Source organism: Saccopteryx leptura, chromosome 2 (assembly GCF_036850995.1).
Source record: "Saccopteryx leptura isolate mSacLep1 chromosome 2, mSacLep1_pri_phased_curated, whole genome shotgun sequence".
NCBI classification, from domain to species: Eukaryota; Metazoa; Chordata; class Mammalia; order Chiroptera; family Emballonuridae; genus Saccopteryx; species Saccopteryx leptura.
The window spans coordinates 342,116,960-342,138,814 of record NC_089504.1 but is presented as its reverse complement, the minus strand read 5'-3'; the positions used below and the strand labels follow the sequence as shown (position 1 = coordinate 342,138,814).

Sequence of the window (21,855 nt, the reverse complement as noted above, 5' to 3'; positions counted from 1 at the left end):
AAAGAAATTCAGCTCTGATATCACCTTCCTGGCCAGGAGGTGATCCGAGGTTTCCCTCTGGTGAGTGGGATCCTCCAAACGACCCCCTCCACCCGCCACAGTGCCTTGTAGGAGCAGTCACCACACCAGACCATAACTATCTGTGTGCTTGCCAGTATCTCCTCTTGGACAGTAAGCTATCTGCGGGAAGAGGCCATGCCTTATTTTTTATTGCCTCCCCATGCCCAGTACAACACCTGCCCTTTATAGATTCAATGAATACAGGAAGGGAAAAATTACAGCATAATTGTTGGCACACCACCATGTCCCTATGTCTGTAAAACTCCCAACACGTAGGAAAGCAGAATGAAAAGAAACCAAAATGCTAATAATAGTCATTAGATCGAAAGTGCCCCCCATTAGCCAAATACTTGTAATGGGGTTAAACTATTTTTGTAAGGAGAATAGCAATTTACAAATTCCGACAAGGCGAAGAGTCGTCCAGTTGTGTAGGAGAGAGAGGATGATGGCTGAGAACATCTGGAGGCAGGTCCCCTCTGGCACCTAGCTTCCTCTCTTGGGCCCGACTTTAGCTAGCCCCCAGAACAGAGATGGAGGCTTAGACAGGGACCCCTGCCCCACTCACCTGCATGCCTCAGGCAGGACCAGCACCCACGAGATCCCAGCGCCCGGCCTGGACACAGGGATCTGGCAGGGCTCACTCTGCCTAGCGGTTCTGGAAATCCCCTCAACATCACCATCCTTGTTCAGTTTGGAAACAGAGTCTCCGAATTTTAGTAAGAACCCCCGTGTTCCTGGGACCCAGCCTTGGTATCCCCATCCCCCTTTCCACCAACCGACATCAACACTCATTTCCCAACACTCCGGCATGGAATCCTGAGCACATTCTGACCATCAGCTACCCGGCATGATGACGGGCTTCTCCATGGCCCGGCCCTGGCCCCGAGCAGCCACGGGGGCCGACATCCAGCACTGACTGATTGCCCAGGTCCTCCCACTACTGGATCCAGATCCAGGAAGGACAGAGAAAATAAATTTAGAGGGATGCCGGGTGCTGGAGCTCAGGAAGGAAGTGGGGAGGCAGGTGGGCTCAGCCTGGGCCATCTCAGGAGGCCCGGGGGCTGAAGGGAAAGCAGAGACTGCAGGTGAAATGAGGCCCAGGCTTGAAAGAGACTCTGCCCAAGGGACAGAGGGGCTGCCTCCAGCCTGCGGGGTGACAGGTTGCTCCTTTTTGCCTTGTGAACTGTGGGTGGGGAGCGCTCTTCACGGCCAGGAATGTGGGGTAAGGCTAGGAGAGGTCTACCCAACAACGTGCTCTTTCACAAGCCAGGACGCTGGCTGGACAGTGGAGATCCTGGGCCAGCCTGGGGCTGCAGGTGAATCATGGGGGGAAAGGTCAGGTCAAGTGTGAACAAACAGGTTGGGCCACCCCAGGTCGCTCCTCACTGGGGGTGGGGGGTGGGGAGAGTTGTAGAGAAGAGGGAGTATAGTCAAGGGGACTCACTGGACCTTCCTCTTGGCCTCAGCTCCCTGCTCTTACCAGCCCCCCTTCCTAAAGGCTGCCTGCCTGGCCCCAAAGGAGGATCCAGGTAGCTCTGTCCAAGGCTGGTTCTTTTGTTCTAATCATAGCTGCCTTGACTGCCCTTGGAGTTTGTCCCAGAGACTGGGTGCGAGGCCTAGGATCCAGGCAGGGCACCTCACAGTGGTCACTGGGTGGGTTCTAGCACGGTGCAGGGAAAGACTGGTGGGAGCCAGGGCGGGAGGGGAGAGAGAAAACGGCCCTCTTCCCCAGGGTCCCACTCCATTTGGAGTTGAAGGGTCACTCACAGTTCCTGGCAGAGGAGAGAGAAACCAGGGCCCTGGGGCTCCTTCCAGTCCAGGCTGCCTACTCAGGTGAGGTGCCTCCTGGGCTGTTTGCATAAGAAGCCTCAGAGGCCAGGGCTGTAACTCTTTCCTCCCTGTGGCCAATGCCAGGGCAGCAGGGGCGGGCTACAGTCCAGACGGCCTGCTTGGGCTGGGCGGGGATGGCGACCTCATCCAGAAATCCCCGTCAGCGGGGCCCCTAGGCCAGGGGTGGGCCCCAAGCCACAGAGGAGGAGTCTCAGGCCCCTTCCTCCCCAGGCCTCCCTGGGCTCCTGGACTACCTCCTGGGAGGGGCAGGGAGTGCGCTCGGGCTTACCTCACCACCCTCCATGTCTCCCTCCTCAGAAGCAGGTGCACCTGGCCTCTCCTGGGACCTCTCTACTCCTGCTGCACGCTCAGCTGCAGACAGCCAGGTGAGCGTTTAGAATTCATGCCTCCTTCCCTGTCGCCCATGCCCATGACAGGGCCGGACATCTTCAGTGCACTCAGAAAAATGAACGCCTCTTTGCCTTTGGCTTGTACTGTCCCTGCTGAGTGGAACAGCATGGCCAAGCTGGAAGGCCACCCGGCTGACTGAGCATGGTGGCCAGAGTGGGGTTTGGGGTCAGGAGACCTGGAACTGACCTGAATGCCGCCACCTCCTGGCTGTATGATTTCCAACCGGGCACTGAATCTCTCTGAACTTCTATTTGCACTTGTACGAGTGCAGTACCTGTGTCTGTCTGCCTTCCCAGCTGCGGGGAGGATGAGCCTTTGAGTGAGAGCTCACGGGACCATACTGTATCTCACCATCCTTTGTGTCCCCAGTGTCCAGCACAGTGACCAGCATACACTGGGTATTCATTACGTGCTAGCTGGGTGACTGGTGACTGACAGGATGTAAAATGCTGGACAGTGTAGGGGCTCCTCTCTTCTGCGTAGGGGAGTCCCTGCCTCTGCCGAGTGTCCTGCCCTCCACACCCCTCTCCCCTTGCCCAGTGGTCCATTGACTGGATGCTGTTTCCCACCCTCTCCCAAAGATCCCATGTCACCGCCATCTTCACAATCTTGACCTTCCTCCCCCTCTGCTCTGGGTCCCTGCCTCACCCCCTCTCCCAGGGTCCCCATCTCACCAACCGCCTCCTCACCATCCTCAGTCTCCCCTCTCCCAGCTGCTGCCCATTCACTTAGGTTCGGGGGAGTCTCTGCCCTCTACCTACACCGGCCTCTGACCACACAGTGCCTCCCTTCCCCGCCAAGCTTCTGAGAGTTGTCTATACTCTTAGTCCACGTGCTCACTTCTTTCTCCTGACCCTCTGACTTCAGCTTGACCAGTTCCTCATAAGATGACCACTGACTTCTGGTGGCTACTTCCGATAAATGTTTAATGGCTTTTATGTAACTTCCCCCTTTCTTCTGGACACTTCCCAGCTTTGGGGCCAGCACTCTCCTGCTTTTCCTCATTGTTCCTTGCTGGTTTATTCCTCTTCCTCTCCAACTCTCTCCTCTGTTTGTCCGTCACCCAAAAGTGGTGGCCCCAGGGCTGTCTCAGGCACTGCTGAGACATGTCCACCCTCCACACCCATGGCTCCGAGGTCACACACTGAAGACCTTCTGAGCAGCAGCCCAGCTCTCCAGCTGCCTCCTGGACCCAGCCCCGCAGGGCCGCAGGGGGTTAGCCTCGTTCCTCCCCTCCGCTCCTCCGCATTGCCCCCACCCCTGCAGTGTGCCAACTGGGAGGCTGGTGCTCAAACTGATTGCCCTCAGCCGATGGGCTACCACGTCTTGCTGAGTCTACCTCCCAAATCTCCTGTTACCACGGAGTATCCAGGAGACCATAAAGGTCCTCCATCCTCAAGGCACCTGCCACCGGGGTCTTTTCTCAAACCCACTTCCTTTTCTGCTGAGAGTCTTCTAAGTGCTGCAGGATAAAGCCCAAATTCTTGGTGAGAGCGCATGAGCCCTGCGCGCCCAGGTCCTCCCTACTCCCCACCCGAACCCCCATTCCTGAGCCCGGCTGCACAGGGTAAGGGTGGGGCTGCAAGGCCCAAAGGTGCCACATTTCACACCTCCACCTCTGCCCAGGAACCCGAGTGTAGCTAGGTCACAGACGGCCTGTGGCATGCTGGAATAGGGCATCTGTCCCCTCGTAATATTCTGCCCCAGATGGTGGGGCCTCCGGGACCAGGCTGTGCCTCAGTCACCTTCAGATCTCAAGGCTCACCTGGTGTTTGCCAGGTGTTCAGTCAATTCATGCTTAGAGAATGGTGAATGGAGGGGAAAGGTAGGACCTGCTTCTCCTGTCTCCTCCAAGAAGAAAACAGGCAGACTCACCTTTCAGGAAATTCCTTCTCTAAATGCTACCTTTGAGCAGCTAAGAGCAGAGTGAAATTTCCTTCCCATGGGAGAACCAACTCCCCACCCCTGGAGTTTGCTGGGGATGGGCTGGCTGTCAGGGAGACCCTCAGCTGACACTTGGATAAAGACCCCTCACCAGGAGTGTGGTATACACCCATCACACTGGAGAGAAGAGAACCAGACACGCTAAGCAACGTGCTGAGGTCACACAGTGAATTTGGGCCAGAAGTGGGAGCAGGCAGAGCCTCTTTGCCAATATGCAGGCCTCTAGCAGAGGCCCTAGTTCCTCCCTGAGGGCTCCCCTCCCCAGCATACCACTGGGCAAAGATACCACCTAGCAGTGACTGTGGCTGCTGGGGTGATTTCTCAGAAAGTACCGGATTTGGGGGTCTTCTCCCCCTCCTTCTTCCACCCTGGTCCTGGGCTCTGTGGGGTCCCTTGGGCAGACCTGCAGAGCCTGGGCTCATGGGGGAGGGAAGTGCACCCCCTCCTCCCCAGTCTCGCACACGCTCCAGGTCAGGCTCCCGGTGGGACGCGGGGGTTCAGAGGGCAAGGCCAGTCCTCCACCTCAAGGGGCGCACCTCAGAGGTACAGACAAATACCTCACCAGCACCAGCACCAGCACCAGCACAGAATGTGGAGGCTCAGGAATCTGACCGGGAAACGGAGGGGCGCCGGGAGAAGAAGCGCCGGCATCCAGTCATCTATTCCAGAGAAGCTGTCTGGCTGGCCGGCAAGGGCACCGGGCACCAGGATCCCTCCGTCTCCTCCTTTCTGCCCCTCCCGTCCCCCACAGCCCGCAACCTCATTCTCCCAGTCAGGTCGCGTCCTTTTCTCACCCGCTCAGTGCTGATCTGCACGCTGGCCACAAGGGGGCGGGCTGCCCCTCTAAGAAACCGGAGCGAGGGAAGTGCAGACCCAAAGTTAAAGGATACTAAGAGGGACCCCTGCCAGTCTTTGGTGGACTATTACACGCCAGGCGCGTCCGAGTCTCATTCGTTGAAGGCTGTCAACAACCTTAATCCTTAGGTATTGTCCTATGTTTACACACAATGACCCGGGGGCTGGGGGATGACTCAGCTGGCAGGTGACTCAGCAGTTAAATCCGAGTCTCTGTAGCCTCAAATCCTGAGCTCTTTGTACTGTAACCAGATGGGATGGAAGACCCGGAACTTGCTGACGGTGACAGTGCCTCCTTCCTCTGGGCATACCAGACTCTATACTGGAACTTGGTAGGGACCAATGTTTATTGAAATTATATCAGCTACAAAGAAAGAAACCACAGCTTTACTAGCTTCAAGGCTCATCCAGCCATCTTCCCCGCCCCTCTTTGGGCTGAAGGACAAACTGAGACCCCGAGAGAGGATGCAAATTGACCATCATTATAGAGCAGGTGGCAGATGTCTGTGCATTCACTCCCCTCTTCTCCCTTCCCTGAAAAGTTTCTGAAGTTCAAGATGTTAGGGACACGGGCAGAATTCTGAGGATGTAAGAGTTTTAAAAACGTGCTCTGTTTTCGATTTCCTAAACTAACATAATGATTCTGAAGCGAAAATAAAACAAAACAAAAACAAAACCCACTATGACTGGACTTCTTTCTGAAACAAACTTATCAAGCGGTTTTTTTTTTAAAGAGGGAACTGAAATATTGGGAACAGCCAAAAAGGGAAGCAGACCCTTGACTTTCCTGACTTTCATATCCATTATCTTGTCTGACACTCCGTACCCCCCAAGCTCCTGTGAGAAAGGCGAGGCAGGTAGAGCCGGCTGCAGGTCCACAACCCCGCATTTCATACCAGATGCGTTTCTGAATGGTTCGGATTTTACAATAACACGGCGCACACACCTGCTGCCATAAATGGCATAACGCGCCCAGCAAGGCCTGGGCCAGCACCCTGTAATCAAGCTCATCTGTAGCAAGAGCTGAATATTCTCACTAAACGGGATAAAGAGCACCAACGGCCTCAAGACGGTTCAAGTCCAATGTTGTTACGAAAAACCTTTGGGCTCCAGGAAACTTTGGCATTTTGGAATTGCAGATAAGAGATCTTGAGCGTGTACCCTTCGTTTCATGGTTTAGGAAAGCGAGGCTCGGTGTGAGGGAGCCGGTCCCAGGCCGGCGGGCACTGCTGCTCCGCGTCCAGCCGGACGCTAAGCCGACTCGGTCTCCTCACACCCCGGCCCTGTGCGGGCGCAGGCCGCTCACCCCCACCGCCGCCTCCGGCTGCCCGCGACATACCTGCTCGGGACGCTCCTCCCGCGGCGGTCCGCGCACATCCTCGAGGGCCTCGTACATGTTCTCCGAGTCGCTGCGCGCCAGGGGCCGCGGGCACACCCAGGAGCCCGCCACGCTGCAGGCTTTGGAGCGGCCCGCGCTCCCGAGGAGGCCGGCAGGGGGCGCGGCGGCAGTGCGCGCCAGGTCGTCCAGGGACTGCGCGGGCCTCACCCGCGCCGCGGGCCGCGTGTACAGGCAGGCGGGCGCGCCGGGCGTCAGGCTGCTGCGCTGGGTGGCCGCGCCGCGCCGCGTAGGGCCGCACAGGGAGCCCGCACGGCCCCGGGGCTCCGCCGGCACGCCGTCGGGGCCCGCACGCACCGGCACACTCACGAAGCGGTAGTCATAGGCAAGCGGTTCCGGGGCTGCCCGGCCCGGATGGGGAGCGGGCGGCCTGGAGGCGGTAGTAGGGTCGCCGATCGCTGGCAACTCGCGCACGTACTGCGCGGGCAGGTAGAAGGGGCGTCCGTCGGGCTCCCGCCGCACATGCCACCAGTGCTCGGTGCTGCGGCGCAGCAGACGATAGCGCTCGTTGGGCTGGATGGCGACATGGCACCCGTCCTTGCCCGTGTACTGGAAGGGATGCTCCACCAGGACGTACACGTCCCCCTCGACGTCCGCAGCCATCGCGCGAGCGGCCTTCCCCTGTGGACAACACGCAGGGGCGTGGAGGTCAGGGCCAAGGATCCAGGAAGCACACAGCACTAGCGGGACAAAGGACCTGGGCTTGAGTCCCAATGCGGCAGTCGTCTTATGCGTTCTGGCCTCAGTTTTCCTATCTCTAAAATGGGAGACTTGTATAAAATAATCTCTTAGGTTCTCATTCATTTTTTTTAAGCGAGAGAGACAGAGAGAGGGACAGATAGGGACAGGCAGGAAAGGAGAGAGATGAGAAGCATCAATTCTTCATTGCGGCTCCTTGGTTCATTGATTGCTTTCTCATATGTGCCTTGACAGGATGGGTGTGGGGGCTCCAGCGGATCGAATGACCCCTTGCTCAAGCCAGCGACCATGGGGTCATGTCTATGAGCCTGTGCTCAAGCCGGTGACCTCGGGGTTTTGATCTTAGGTTCTCATTCTTATACACAGTGATGGAATTATGGCAACCCTTTCATTCTGTGGTGTTGATTTTACGATTTGAGCCTTGTTTCATTCCCTTGGTGGGAAGATTGTGGGTAGTACTGTTCAACTTCACAGCCAGGGAAACCTTAATTCAAAGAGATAGCAGCAATTTTCAGCCTTTTTCATCTCATGAAACATATAAACTACTAAAATTCTGTGGCACACAGAAAAAATATATATTTGCCAATATGACAGAAAAAAAGGTATAATTTTGATTCATTCACATCAGCCAGCTATTGTGTTGGCTGTTGTCATTTTTAAAAATTGACAATCTAAGGGAAAAGTGGTCAGTGCCCCTGACTAAATAGGTATTGTATGTTTTAAAATTTTGTGCGGCACACCAGTTTAAAATCGCTGAGATAGGGTGATTGCCCAAGATCAAGTTGACGCTACAATTTGCCTAAAAGCTGACCGGGCCACAGTTTTCCTGACTGTGAAGTGGGAAGAACAGCCCAATTAGTCCCTACCCCGTCCTGGTTCTGCTGCCTCTAGACCCCAGGAAGCGCGTGTCCACAGCGCCTCTTCCCTGCCAGGCACTCAACCCATGGGAGTGTCTCCACCCTGCTTATTTCAAGAGGCTTGGCATAAGGGCCCGTGACTGCCAAAGCCAGAGAACCGGTTCTCTCGGTTTTTCTTTCCTTCCCCAGCCGCTTTGCCACAGCGGTGAACTCGGGAGCGTGGCCCGCCCAGACCGGCCCGCACCACCCTGCTCTCCAGCTCCCACCTCCACCTCCTGCGACAGGCTGGGCTCCGCTCGGCCCTCCCGGCCTGTCTACCTGCCCTGAGATCTCTCCACTGCCCCAGGACAGTGGCCCCTAGAGAATGCATTTTGTGTCAGTGACCACTCGTGTGTTGTCTCCGGGGTTCCCTAAGTTCTCCTGGAGTGACCATTACAGCCCTCACCCATCCTATGCTGGCTCAGCCTGGTGTCAGAACCTAGTTCTCAATCTGCCTGTGTCCCTCCATCAAAGCCATGAGTCGGTGGCCTTCTCTGGAAGTGGCTAGTCCTTCCAAGCCTTTTACACTGATCACACCTCCTGCCCCACAATGGTGGCCCCAGGATCAGTAGCTGGGAGCTTGGCTGCTTGCTGAGGCTGAGGGACCCACGGAACAGGGTCCCACTGAGGGGTGCATAGCCCTCCTTTATTTTGTCAAGCTTTCCTCGATCGGGAAAGGGGTGTAAACTAAATCACTAAGCACACTGGGCCTCAGAGGCACTGTCAGTGAGCTGCCCAGAACTAAGCCGACAAATCCTGGGGAGGATACCCCGTCTCGACACCCCTTCCGCGGGCTCACTCACGTTGGCAGGGCGGGCCTTCGGGAGCCCATGGGCTGGATGGGCTGAGCCAGCGGACGGATGCAGGTTAGGCCCCTGCCATCTTGTTGGGCCGGGCTTCAAGGGCTGGGCTGGAGAGATTTCGGGTAGCAGGAGCTGGCAAGGGAAGCAAAGAGAGAGAGGGACCTCTGGAGGGCTGTCCCCAATCCCCAAAGCAGCTGTGTCTGGGAGGGGCGAGGGGGAGCCTGAATGAGTCTGTCTGGGCAGGCGGGGACATTGGAAGTTGGTTCCGGCGCAGGAGAAAGCATGAGGGAGGGACACCGGCCGGGAGGGCAGCAACTGAAGGGACGCTGGCGGGTCGCAGAGCCTCGGGAAGGTAGAGTCCCGCCCCTGCCCCGCCTCCACCCTCCCAGGCCAGATCTGTTGTCCGCCAGCCTTTGCGTCCCGGGGACTGCTGGACCCTGGCTCGCTGGCTTGCCCGGGGCGTTCCCATTCCGAGCGAGGCCACTTGCACTCTGAATCACCAGCTACGAGCCCTTTCCAGCCGCATTGCAGGCACTACCCGCTCCGGGCGCACCGCCGCCCTCCCCAGCCCCTTTCCCGGGGCAACTCAGCCGGGCTTGGTAAAACTCGGGGCAGGGTTCCCGCAAGGGACGCCCGCCGAGCGCAGCGTCTTAGGATGGGGAGGGAGGGGACGGGGCCTCGGATTCTTCGCCGACCCTGAGGGGAGCGAAGAGAAAGGGAGGACTGTGGGGAGACCCCGGGAGCGCGAGGACAGACCTGTCGCCAGGAGGTGCCCTGGCGACTAGAGCCTGTGTGGGCGCTGGGGCCCTGCGCCGGGACCCCTCCTCTCCCCGGACCGAGGGCCGCCCTTCTTCCCCCGTCCTCCGAGGAGAGGGGACCGTCCCACGCGGCATCCTCCCGGGCCCGCGCAGCTCCAGTCGTATCGCGGCACGAAGAGGAGCAGCCGCCCGAGGCTCCCTGGTGAGAAGCCGCCACCTGCGGTCCCCCACCCCCCACCCCCGGCTCAGCATCCCCCGCCGGGTCTGGCCCGGGTTTGGCACCTCGGGGTGTCCACTCGCTAGCTTGGCCTCCACTTGTCCCGGCAGGGCGCGCGTGAGCTCGGCGTCCGGCTCTCCCTCCTCCACCGCCCAGCTCCCGCGCTACCGGGTTTCCTGTTCAACAATATAGCGAGGGAGGCACCAGCCCAGAGCACCAGGCAGAACTTCCTCCCGGGCTGGGCTGCGGCTGCGGCTGCGAGAGACAATCCCCGGTGTCCTGGCTTCCTGTCCCCTCTGGGCCGGGCCGGCGCCCCAGGAGCTGAGACACCACCCCCTCCCCCTGCACCTCCTGGGATCCTGGGCCACACCTGGCGTCTTTCGGGAGGTGGAGGCAGCAGGAGCGGGGTGGTGGGATGAGGCGGCGAGGGAGCCTCCTCACTAATTTCAGGCCAGATTTCACTGCTTGATCCCCACCTCCTCCTCCTCAGGTAGGAGGGCCACACTCCAATCTGTCTCTAGAGTAAGGTCAGAGCAATGCCCTGGGGTTGAGCTCAAGATCCTCACCTTATCTCTGCATCTGTTTCCTTTCCTGTACACTGGGGACAGTAACACCTACTTCGTAGGATTGTTGGGAAGATGAAATGAGATGCACTAAGAATGAAATGCTATCATTATCACATTATCATAAGAACACACAATATATTAGTTATGATTATCACTACTTTTATAATGAGATGAGCCATCCTCCTCTTTGGGGTTGGATTGAGGTCTCCAAACCTCCCTTAGGCAGGAGGGGAAAGGAAGAAACTAGTGTTCCCCGAGGCACTCTGCTGAGGATGAAGGCGCTGAGTCCAAAGGCAAGAGAGGTCACTTGCCCCTGCTCTGGTGGGCCTGCTGTCCCCAGTCCTCAAACCAGGTTCCTCCTGTCTTCCTGGAGCCCACACCCTCTACTGCCCCTGGAGGAAGGTGAGGCCCATGAAGGAAGCTGGGCTCATGGGATGTGCAGAGGGCGCTCCCTCCTGAGCAGAAAGGACAAGAAACTGGAGATCGAGATGTCTGCTTTTTCAGTCCCGTTTTCCTGCGACCTGCTTTCCCCGATAATTAACGCTTCCTTCCTCTGTCCTTACAGAGGGCAGTGGTGGACTTCCCTGCAGGGCCCCTGCACTTCTTCTGGAACTTCAGAGGAAGGTCTGCAGCCAAGTAAAACCACTGTGGGCCTCAAACCACGAACCCTGAACCAGGGGCCCTGTCCTTCCTGAGATTCCTTCCCTCTCAATCCAGTGGGTAATACAGCCCTGAGGTTTCGCATCTCCCGGTGTCAGGGGTCTGTGCTTTGACATTTAAGGCACAGAGAAGAAGTCATGGAGGTGGAATTTCAGGCATCAGCTTCAGTTATGTATGAGTGTACACAAGTAAATCTCCCAAAGGCCCTGAAATCTGACACACACACACACACACACACACACCCGCCAGGCCTTGCATCCTTGAAGTGGCAAGGGTGGAATATATACTGAACCTTTTACTGTCCTTCTCCTCCATGCCCCCCACTGGCACACAAGCCCCCTGCTAGCAACCACTGCCCCTCCCCTCTGTGCCTAGGAACTAACAGGAAAGTGGAGGCCCTACCAGACTGGTAATAGATAGCCCATGGTCTTCCTACATCAGCGGCAGCACTAGGATTCAACAACCAGACCAGAGATTAGAAAGATCAGGCCTTTACTGTAAAAATCATTCAAAAATCACACAGCAGCAGTTCCTTCAGTACATTGCAAAGCACTTCTTGGGGCCAAGGCCCCACACTGCAGTTTATTGCATAAAATGACACCTTAAAAGTAGTATGACCACTACTGAGGTTCACATCAGTTTTCCACTGGAGATGAGGGGGTAAAAGTCAGCTCATCTGGAAGTATCAGCAACTTCTGGTAAAGGGTAGAGTCAGCTCTAATGCTACTAACCTCTGGGAGGGCGGGGGTGGGATGGACTGAGGTGAGTGCCTCCAGGGGCACCTTCTGGAATATAGAATGCACTCAGGCCCGAGGACACAGGGCCAGGATTAGGTGGCAGTGCCTACCCCAGGGGGCAGTTCCGGCTCCAATCAGGCTGTGTCTTCAGTGGAGCATCAGTGCTGCTGTGAGAGGTGGGATGAGAACCCACTTTCCAGTTCCAGAGGCTTTGATGTGCCGGGCTCAGGTGTGTACCATCTCCCGAGACAGGATAACAAGGCTGTGTGGCACCCCCTCCTCCACCTGCCTAGCACCTCCTCTGTTCTATTGCACAATTCATCCAGCTCCACAGGGCTAGGCAGGTGACTCAGCAGTCAGATCATCCCAAAGGAGAGGTGGGAGTAAGTTCATCTCGACAGTGACAGGCGGCTCTCCGTCTGAGGCCCCCCACCTCAAGCTAAGTGCAAAGGATCCCAGGGCTGAGGGGGCCGCTGGGTTCAGGAGAGGTGGGGGAAGGCAGCAGAGGAACCACATCCGGGTTCCCCCAAACCCCAAGGGTCTAAACATCATTTGAAAACAATTCCAGGCTCCTGCCCCACCCCAGCACCCCTTCACAGGAGTGGTGCCCCAGTGAAGCTTCCACTCTCCGACACTGCCCTCCTGGGCCAGTCCAGCGAAGCTGTGCAGATTCATGGCTTTGTAAACCGAGGGGAAGCACCCTCCATGGCCTCTCTCCCGCAGGTCCCTGCACGTCTCAGCAGCATGGCTGACACTCTGTGGAAGGACGGGGTCATTGCTCCAGTGTGTGCTCAGGCCGCCCCTCTGCCCCCCCAGGCTCGTGGTCCTCTCCCGTGGGGCCAGCCTATCTCTGCCCCAGCAGGGTTGCGGCAGGCAGGGGCGGGTCCCCTGACTGTCTGCAGCAGCACCCTGTGCTTGGGTAGGATAGGAGTAAGGAGGGCAAGGCGCTGCGCCGTGGGCAGTGATGAGCCTTCCCTGGACCAAGGAAGATGCAAAGTGCTGACAGTGCTGGGTCCAAGTCATTCTGCTTCTCCTGCAGGGACCAAAATCCAGGCTACAGAAGAGCCAGGGGCTCTGACACAGAGAAAGACGACAGGCTTTTCAGGTGGGGAGGAAGCAGCAGGAGTAAAGAGGGAGAGGAAGAAGGTGGTCATCAGGACTGACCCCGCCCAGCCTCATGGGCGGTTTGGCACATTGCATTCAGCTGTTGGCAGCAAGCGTCCAGTCCCAGAGGGGAGGCAAGGCAACAGCGAAGGCGAGGCCAAGGGCTCTGCCCCGCCCACCTGTCTGTGGACCCGCCTCCGTGGTACCCGCACATCTGCTCAGGGTGAGAATGCCTGGAGTTCTTGGGTGACTTGTGTAGGGTTAAGAATAAAAAAATATTTTCTGTTGAAATATGAAGGGAAAAAAACCCACCTTAAAAAACTAGACCTTTTAATCAGGAATGTAGATTTGAAAATGCGCCCCTAATCTTGTTTCCACAGTGTGTGAACAGCCCTGAAGGGGCGCCCTGTCAGTGAGGTGGGCTGGAGCCTGCCTGGTGCAAAGCTGTCTTCCTGGCACCCCACCCCGGACAGGGACAGGCAGTGCCTGCTGGTGTCCCCTCCTCCTGGAGCAGATGGGGACAACATCAAAGCTCCCTCTCCTAGAGCATCTTCCTGACAAGGGAGACAGCTGTGACAGAGAGAGTAGCCCAGTCCGATGGCAAATGTGGCCCGGATGGCAGAGCCGAACCTTCCGCCCGAGGCCTCCGAGGTGGGGACAGGCGTCTGGGTTAGGCGAGAGCATTCTGTTCTTGGTACTTGCGCCGGCGGGCACAGCGGGGGCAGCCCTTCACCACGGCCTGGCAGCTCTGGTGGAAGACTGTCCTGCATTCGTCACACCTGGAGAAAGGGGCAAGCGCTGCTTGTGCCAACAGGCCGGAGGCCTCCCCGGGGCCCGAGGCTGCCCAGTGCTCCTGACCAGAGCCCACGGTCAGGCCTGCAGGCACCACACCCTCTGGCGACAAAAGATTCTGGTAGCAAAGCTCACCAAGGCCATGCAATGCATGCTGGTTCCCTCTCTTCATTTTTTATAAGTGCTGCTGAGACTCACTACATGACTTCTTGCCTATGTTTAAGACACTGCAGTTTAGAAAGTTCAGGCCTAGGTCTGCTAAGGGGCTGAGTCTAGGCCAGGGAACACCTCCTGAAAGAGAGTTAGTGCTCCCACCAGTTCAGATTCCCACTCCCACGTGGGCTGGAGTGATGGTTTGGTGGATGAATCTGTCCATTTAGAGACGTCTCAAAAAATGATAACTGGGGACAAGAATGATCACGATAGAAGCAGAGGCAGTGGCAGGTATCACCCACCAGGGGGCCACTTTGTGTCCGTCCTTGACCCGCACTCCAGGGCAGTAACTCATTTAGCCCTCCCTCAACCCATTCATAGATGACAAAACTGAGGCCCAGGAAGGTCCCCAACAGCATTCTGTGAGGTCTTGTCCTGTCCCCGTAGCTGGCCTGGGACTGGCCATGACTGCCCAGGGCATCAGCTGCTCTGAACAACCTCACCACCCCGTGGCACTGGCAGAGGGGATGATAAGTGTGTTCCCATACAATAGCGTGTGGCCTGCCACCCTAGAATGCTGGGGCCAGCTGTGGGTAGGGCCGGGGGTGGCGTGGCTGGCTGGGTGCCCTGCATACCTGACTGTGGTGTCAAACTCAAAGGGGAAGATGATGTCATGGTGATGGCAGATCTGGCAGATGAAGCCGCGCTGGGTGCACAGATCACAGTGGTAGACATGCTGGGAGGCAAATTCGATCAAGGCCTTGAGGAATCCTTCATACACCCCATCCGCGATCTACAGGGGAACACAAGCCGCAGGCCCTTCAGGGAGCTGTGCTGAGGCGAAGGCCATCTGCGAACCGTGGCCTGCTACTGCTCATGGAACCTGCCTAAGGAACTCCCACTGCACTGGAGGTGTCTTTCCACCTGGGCATGAAATTCTCCCCAAACCAGGCCAGCAATACAGGCATCCAGCTCTTGGGCACACTGGGGCTAACGAGATTGACAGATGAGAGCCAAACCCACTGCTCCCTCCCTTGAGGAAAGGAATGTCTCAAACTGTCACTCCTGTGATCCTGGGCTTTGCTGTAGTGCCCGCTTATTCCAGGGGGGCTCAGGGCTCACTCACTGCCCCAGGAAGCAAGGGACAGCGGGACACCCATTCTGAGGTCCTGCAAAGCTGAAGACTGCAGTCTTGTCTTTGTGAACCTAGGTAAGCGCACCCCCATTTCCCTTTCTGATTTCTCCAGGAATGGGGTCCCTCTGGAGAGGTCTGGGAGGACGACTTTCTCACCTGCTGGAGGTCAGCAACACTGTACTTGTGGGGAGACTCCAAGAGATAATTCCTGTGGTTGAGCCTTCAAAGAAAACACAAGAGGTTCCTTAGAAGGTTCCCCGCCCAGGCCAACCTGTGTTTGTTTCCATTCCTTCAGCACTGCTAACCGGGCGTGAACACCTCCCACCTGGGCCTGGGTGGGGTGGTGGCGAGGACAGCCAGCCAGCCTGGGCTGGAACCTGGGCTTCCAGGTGACTGACTAGCTGTCGAGACCTTGGGCAGGTTACTTACCTTCCCCGAGCCTCAGGTTTCCTCACCTGAGAAATGGAGCTGTTTTGAGGATTAAATAATTTACTTAAAGCATCTGGCACAGTGCCTAGCACACAGTAAACAATGAACAGTTACCTACTATAGTTGATAAACTTGTATTGCATAACTGAAATGTGCTAAGAGTAGAACTTAAATGTTCTACCAAAATACTTATTAATAAATAAATAAATAAGCAAATAAGGTAATGAATGGGTTGATTAAGCAGATGGGAGAAATCCTTTCACAATGTGTACAATCGTCACACTGTACACTCTAAATATCTTGCAATTTTGTCAATTATACCTCAATAAGGCTAAAAATATTTTTTTCAATTTAAATATATAAAAAATTAAACATCTATAAAAAATAATGAGGAAGAGGATGATGAAAGCTAACAGTGGTACCAGGAACTGGGCTGAGAGCTTTAATCTATATATAAAAAATATCTATATATAAATAAACACATTTAATCCTCACAACAGCCCGCGGAGGCCAGCACCATTATAACACTCACTTTAGAAGACCACATGGAGGACAGAGAGGTTAAATAACTTGCCTGTGGTCACAGAGCTAGTAAGCGGCAGAGCCTGCCTCCTTATCTACCTGGTGAATGCCTACAGGTGTTAGCTGTTGTCATTGCTGCCGCTATCATATATCAGGGACAGCTCTGGGACAGAAATGCACAGATGTGGCTTCTGCCCTCCTGTAGCCGCTGGTCTAGCTGAGGGACAGACATTCAAGCATCTGATTTCAGTGTCATGTGAGAGGAACCCCGTGAGACCTGACCTGTCCTAAGCACCACAGCAGATCCCATTTCAGAGGCGGGTGGGGAAGCGGGGAGACAGACGACGAGGCTCAACCACCAGCCGGGCTCTGGTTTCTCCGCTGCTAATGGTGGAGAGTCCAGGGGCTATATCCTGAGGGATGGAGAGGAAACACCTGCAGAAAGCCCCTGGTACTAAAGCCCGCCTGACCTTGCTGTGTGCGTGGTGCTGGGGGTTCTACGGAAGATGCTCCAAGTCTAAGGAAGTTTGGAAACCTGCCCAGGATGCTCCAAACATCCGGGGGCAGGATGCAGCCAGGCCCTGGGCTGTCTGGAATGGGGGTTTGACCGTGGCTCACTCCACAGCCTCAGCTTTGGGCCAGGGGGAACCCAATCCTGGTGGAGGTGGCAAGTCCCACCAAGCAGCCAGGCAGATGACATTGTGCTCTGTGGGGTGAGGATGCCCCCAACGGGACGCCCAGTTCACTATGCTGCTCTCCCTAAGAAAATCCCAGCTTTCTGGGAACAGGAAGCCGCCATTTATCACCAGGAAAACACAGGGGGTGAGGGGTGCACAAGCTGTCCCTGAGCTGGCAGGAAGGGTGGGGCTGATGTGGATGGAGAGTCACCTTTGGCATATGCTCTCTGTTCACAGTCACGGAAGCCCCGGGGGCCAGCCAGGCCCAGGGCCTTCCCTGTAAGCCGCAGTGCCCTGGGCCTGTCACACTCAGAGAGGCCTGACAACTGATGTGGGAGGTGAAGTCAGGGAGGAGTTCCCCTTGCTGGCCACAGCCCCTGGCTGGGTCCCCTGAGAGAAAGACCTGTCTGTTCCTTCTCAGCCCTCTCGTCCTCTCACCCTCTACCTTGGATGACTCAGTGCAGGCCTCACCTCCCGGGCCAATTACTACTGCTGCTGCCAAATTGGGTTTCTAAACTTTTGATCAGAATGTGACGGTCCCTTGCTCAAAACCCTTTAATGGCTCCCAACTGCTGGCAGAACACAACCCAAACACCTTTGGTGTTGCACACAGGACCTTCCAGGTCTGCCCCTGTGCCCACGGTCCAGCTGCATTGAGCCCTTCCTGGGCGCTGGTGAGCCCCACTCCCAGCCCCTGCGTGCTACTGGTCCCCTTAGCCCCAGAGCCGGGCCCTCCCTCCCCTTTGTTCTCCTTAGTGTTCTAAGCCCAGGTCACTGGGAACGCTGTTTTCCTGTGCGGACAGTGACGTCTGGAGCGCTCTGACAGTACCGGAGAGCGTGAGGAGAGGGCTGGCCCGGCGTTCTGTCTGGTCCTCCTTCATGCTGCTTCAATACTATCTTTGTAAAGAAGGAAAGTGTTTGTTTTTTTCCTTAATGAAAAGAAAGAACTCCACAAACCCTCAGCTCAGATGCCATCTCCACCAGGAGCTCCCCTGGCCCTCCAGGCCCTGCCACGGCTGGGTTAGGTGGCACATGCCATGTGACCAGGGCTGTCTGCCTACGCCCCTTCCCAAACTCTGAGCCCCTCACGCAGCTTTCACCACAACTCGAAGGCCACATGAACACAGGGATGACTCGCCCCTTTTACAGACAAGAAAGCTGAGGTTCAGAGAAGTGAAGCAACTTCCCTAAGACACACAGCGGGTCTGAGCCGCGCAGAGGCCCCTCTCATGCTCTTTCTCCTGCCTGTGCTGCTTCTGCAATGGACTTCCACAGTCACCGCCCTGCTTTCGTGAAGGCCAGGCACTCAGTAGGTGTGCAGGCCCACTGGAGGCCGGCCAGGGAGAGAGGCGGGACTACCCAGTACTCAGCACCGGTCAGCCCCGATGGGTCAGTCCGGCTAATGACCAGACCACTCAGCAGAGCGGGGACAAAGGAGCGAAGCCCGCACCCCCGGCCCACTCTGCAGGCAGCTGGGCTACTCAGGCCTGCAGAGGCTCCTCGACACCGGGGTCAGGGGACAAGCTCCCATCTGACCTGGGAGTTCACGACCCTGGTCATGGGGGGGGCGCAGGGGCCCTGGGTCCTAGATTCTCAGAAAGGATGGGAGTGAGCCAAGCTGGACGCTGATGACGGAGGCAGACAGCCTCCCAGGGAAGCAGCCTTCCGGGGTCCCTCATGGCAGCCCTCAGAGGGCTCTCTGTTCTTCCCGGCACTGTGGAGGGGACCTCTGCCTAAGAGAGAGCTCTCTGCTGGAGCCCCTCCTTGGGAGGCCCAGGAGACCTGCCCTGGGCACCACCCTGGCCCCAAAGACCTGTGCACAAGTGGGTCTGGGAGACTGGCAGCTGGGACTGGGGAGGCACAGCCCGTCAGACAAGGGGTCTCTGTGCCAGCCCTGGGGGAGAAGTGCTGGAGGAGGAACGCGGAGGGGCTTGTGAGCTGCTCTCAGTCACTAGAAACTCAGCAGTGAAGCCCACTTGGGCAGTAGGCACCAGCTGCACCTGCAGCCTGCTCTCCTGGAGCTCTCAGGACAGCACGGCCCCACAGGGGCCACAGCCTGGGCTGTGACCTGGGTGCCAGGCACGGAAAGACGCTCTAAGTCCATGCTGAATGAAGCCCAGCTTCACCTTTCCTCCCTGTGCAAGCCCCGGGACCCAGACGTTTCTTGAAGGGCATCCTGAGGGTTCCAACCCAATCTTGCCCTCTCGGGAGGGCTGCTGCCATGGACGGCAGCACAGCAGCCATGGGATGGAGGGCTGGCCGGGGGAAGGGAGGAGCCAGGCAACCAGCCCTTTGTGCAGTGGTAGTCAACCTGGTCCCTACCGCCCACTAGTGGGCGTTCCAGCTTTCATGGTGGGCAGTAGCGGAGCAACCAAAGTATAAATAAAAAGATAGATTTAACTATAGTAAGTTGTTTTATAAAGATTTATTCTGCCAAACTTAGCAAAAATCCAACATAAAGTACTTGGTAAGTAATTATTAGTATATGCTTTAACTTGCTGTAACTCTGCTTTATAAATTTTATAAAGTAAAGTTACTTCCCTACTTTAGAAATCACCATTACTGTGGAACTGGTGGGCGGTTAGAAAATTTTACTACTAACAGAGATACAAAAGTGGGCGGTAGGTATAAAAAGGTTGACTACCCCTGCCTTCGTGGTCTGGCCCTCATTTGCCTGTCCAGCCTTCCTCTCACCACAGGCCCCTTCGCTCCTTGCTCCTCCAAAGTTCTCCCTGTGCTGTCCACGAATGAGGCCGTCATTGCCCACGCACATCGTTCCTTCTGTGTTGAACACCTTCCTGCTTCTCTTCCCGCTGTAACTCCTACTCATTCTGCAAGTCTCACCTTACACGTCAGTTCCTCCAGGAAGTGTTGCCTCTCCCTCCCCTCCACCAATGGGGGGCTGCACATCTGGGGCCCCCTACTGCTCTCTCCCAGCCCTCAGCCCCAGCTGTAGCTGCTTCACCTGCCTTCCCTGCAGGAGGGGAGGACCCGGCCTACCTTGTTCTGTGTTGTAGCCCATACACCTAGCCCCGTGTTGGGCACATAGAATGTTCTCAGTAAATATTTGTTAAATGAATTAGTGAGTGAATACATGCACAAATAAAAGCCACTCCTACTAAAGCACGTGGTAATTTCCCAGGAACAGTGGGCAGCTCTCCGCCCAGCCCTGGCACTCCTCCAAGAGGATGGCGGAGCGCGTCTGTGTGTTCGCGTCCAGGGTCTCACCTTTTGCTTAGCTCCTTCAGAGCTCCGCTTCGGCACAGGCCCAGGTAATCCCCCAGAAGCTTCAGCTGCTCCCGGCTCCTCCCGATGAGATGCATCCGCTCCTCATGTTCGTACAGAGACGGGTTCACCAGCTGCAGGTTGATGAGGGGATGGGCCCAGATCTGTGTCAGGAACTTCAAGGCCTGCCGGCAGATCTGGGGACAAGACCAGGCAACGGAGGCAAAACAGAAAGGCCACTCAGTGAGCACCTGTGGGCTGGACACTACAGTACCTGCTCACGCATCCTGCAACCACCTTCCAAGGGTGGTGGCACCTTCTTCACTTTACAGATGAAGAGACTGAGGTTCAGAGAGGTGAAGTGACTTGTCCTGAGCCCACAGCTCATAAATGCCAAGAGTTGGACCCAGTTTACCTGACCCCCAAACCTTGTCCCTCTATGGCACCAGCTGCTGCCCCTCCCAGACCACGCTTGGGTGGAGGGGCCCCTCTCCCCCTGGGCTTCACAGACCCTTCCCACTCCTTCCTCTCCCCCCAGCCCCCAGCTTCCTGCCTAAAGGAAACGGGCACTGTCCTCTGGGCTGACTCAGGAACCAGGTGACTGGTCTGAGTCAGGCTCCAAGCACAGGAAGCCACAGATGAGACACAGCTTAGAAAGGTTTCCCCAGTCCTCCAGCTCTGCCGGCAGTGCCACCCAGGCCTCCCCCAGGCCTCCCCCAGGGCTCCCCCGGGGCTCTGTGCAGAGTTCAGTGATCAATCTCAGCCTCTCCCACCTGATAGGCCGGTGAACATCCCGCCCTCAGGCCAAAACCTAACGCCAAAGCCAGTTTCTGAGCACCTACTATTTGCTAGGTCCTAGGCTGAGAACCTTGACCAGATCCTTTCTTCACCCTCCTAACAACCCAAAGGGGAAGGTGGCATCACCCCCACTTTATTGTTGAGGAAACTGAGGCTCAGAGAAGCTAAGTGGTTTATCCAACCCATTAGTACAAAACGGAGACCAGGTCTAAACAAGGTGTCACCTCTGCACACCTGGCTACCACACTAGCTAATAGAAGCTTCTCTTCTGCAGTCATCCCCTCACTGTGACAAGACAAATGGAAGACATGAGATGGTCCCCACTGTCAACTACTGGGCAGTGGTTAGGAGTCGGGCTTTCTGGTCAGAGTTGGATCTAAGTCCTGGCTCTACTACTTCCTAGCTGGAGGACCTTGTAAAACTTCCTTAACCTCTCTGTGACTCAGTTTCCTCATGTGTAAAAAGGAACAAAATAAAAGCACTTGTCTCCTGGGATTGAGTTGAGATTAAAAAATAATCCGTGTAAACTCCCATCATGTAGCACATCCTCAATAGGGCAGCCACCAGATTCTGCGTGTCTGTGGTGGGCCAGCTGCCTCCACAGGGTCGGAAATGTAACAGGGACCTCAAGAGACTGTAACAGCAGTGTGGGAGGGACCAGGGAGGCCTCTGGCCTCTTGTCTCCCAGTTCCAGTGGTATCTCTCGCCTCCCTAGCAATGGACAACTCCTTCTTTCCCATTTGCCAGAGGTACGTGCCCCAGCCAATGGGCAGCCCAGTGGCAAAACCCCGGTGACTTGGGTCAAGCTGCTGTTCCCTAGCCCTGGCCCCTCCCTGCCCACAACTCAGCCTCAGGCCTTGGGTGAGGCTCAGATGAAATGACACAAGGAATGTGTGCTGAGACTGCCAAGCTCGGCAGATGGGCAGGGGCTCTGTGCTCCCAGGGACTGTTTCTATCCTGTGGGTGTGGAGGAGACAGACAAAGACAGCAGCCCCGGCCCTGGCCTCACATCCTGCCAAGTGCCAGGCAGGCCTCACACGGTGGGTCAGCCAGAGTGGTAACGGTGAGCAACAAGGCCTCTACCCCATGAGCCAGCACTTTCCAGTTTGAACTTCCCTGTCTTTTCCAAGCCAGTGATCCTTTTTATTTTCCAATAAATTTTATTTCTTGGTTAATTTTTAGAGAGAG

At 56.5% G+C, this 21,855-nt stretch overlaps 2 protein-coding genes and 1 long non-coding RNA gene across 9 annotated transcripts in view; 1 reads left to right on the top strand and 2 right to left on the bottom strand.

The window, feature by feature from the left end:
• Window positions 1-10,298, bottom strand: part of ARHGAP27 (Rho GTPase activating protein 27) — a 33,576-nt gene extending 23,278 nt beyond the window's left edge. The window contains exons 1-3 of one of the 4 annotated variants that reach the window (XM_066363898.1): window positions 10,240-10,298; window positions 8,895-9,026; window positions 6,440-7,117 (exon numbers count right to left, since the gene is read on the bottom strand). In XM_066363898.1, coding sequence (XP_066219995.1) covers window positions 6,440-7,099 — 660 coding nt within the window. In that variant the 5' untranslated portion in view covers window positions 7,100-7,117; window positions 8,895-9,026; window positions 10,240-10,298. Of the gene's footprint in view, window positions 1-1,827; window positions 1,961-5,039; window positions 5,155-6,439; window positions 7,118-8,894; window positions 9,027-9,934; window positions 10,069-10,239 lie in introns of those variants that run through there. The other 3 variants (XM_066363897.1, XM_066363902.1, XM_066363899.1) reach the window with 3 other exon arrangements.
• On the top strand, window positions 9,301-12,866 carry LOC136391966 (uncharacterized). 2 transcript variants are annotated; one of them, XR_010748903.1, is made up of 3 exons: window positions 9,301-9,854; window positions 9,980-10,837; window positions 11,001-12,866. It is a non-coding gene; the product is annotated as an uncharacterized lncRNA (long non-coding RNA). The 2 variants fall into 2 exon arrangements; XR_010748902.1 differs by having other exon boundaries at window positions 9,980-12,866.
• A 383-nt stretch (window positions 12,867-13,249) lies between these two features.
• The window catches only part of PLEKHM1 (pleckstrin homology and RUN domain containing M1), a 45,603-nt gene continuing 36,997 nt past the window's right edge, over window positions 13,250-21,855 (bottom strand). For all 3 annotated transcript variants that reach the window (XM_066363894.1, XM_066363896.1, XM_066363895.1), the window contains exons 9-12: window positions 19,873-20,066; window positions 15,173-15,236; window positions 14,517-14,674; window positions 13,250-13,715 (exon numbers count right to left, since the gene is read on the bottom strand). In XM_066363894.1, the coding sequence (XP_066219991.1) occupies window positions 13,607-13,715; window positions 14,517-14,674; window positions 15,173-15,236; window positions 19,873-20,066 (525 nt within the window). In that variant the 3' untranslated portion in view covers window positions 13,250-13,606. The remainder of the gene's footprint in view (window positions 13,716-14,516; window positions 14,675-15,172; window positions 15,237-19,872; window positions 20,067-21,855) is intronic.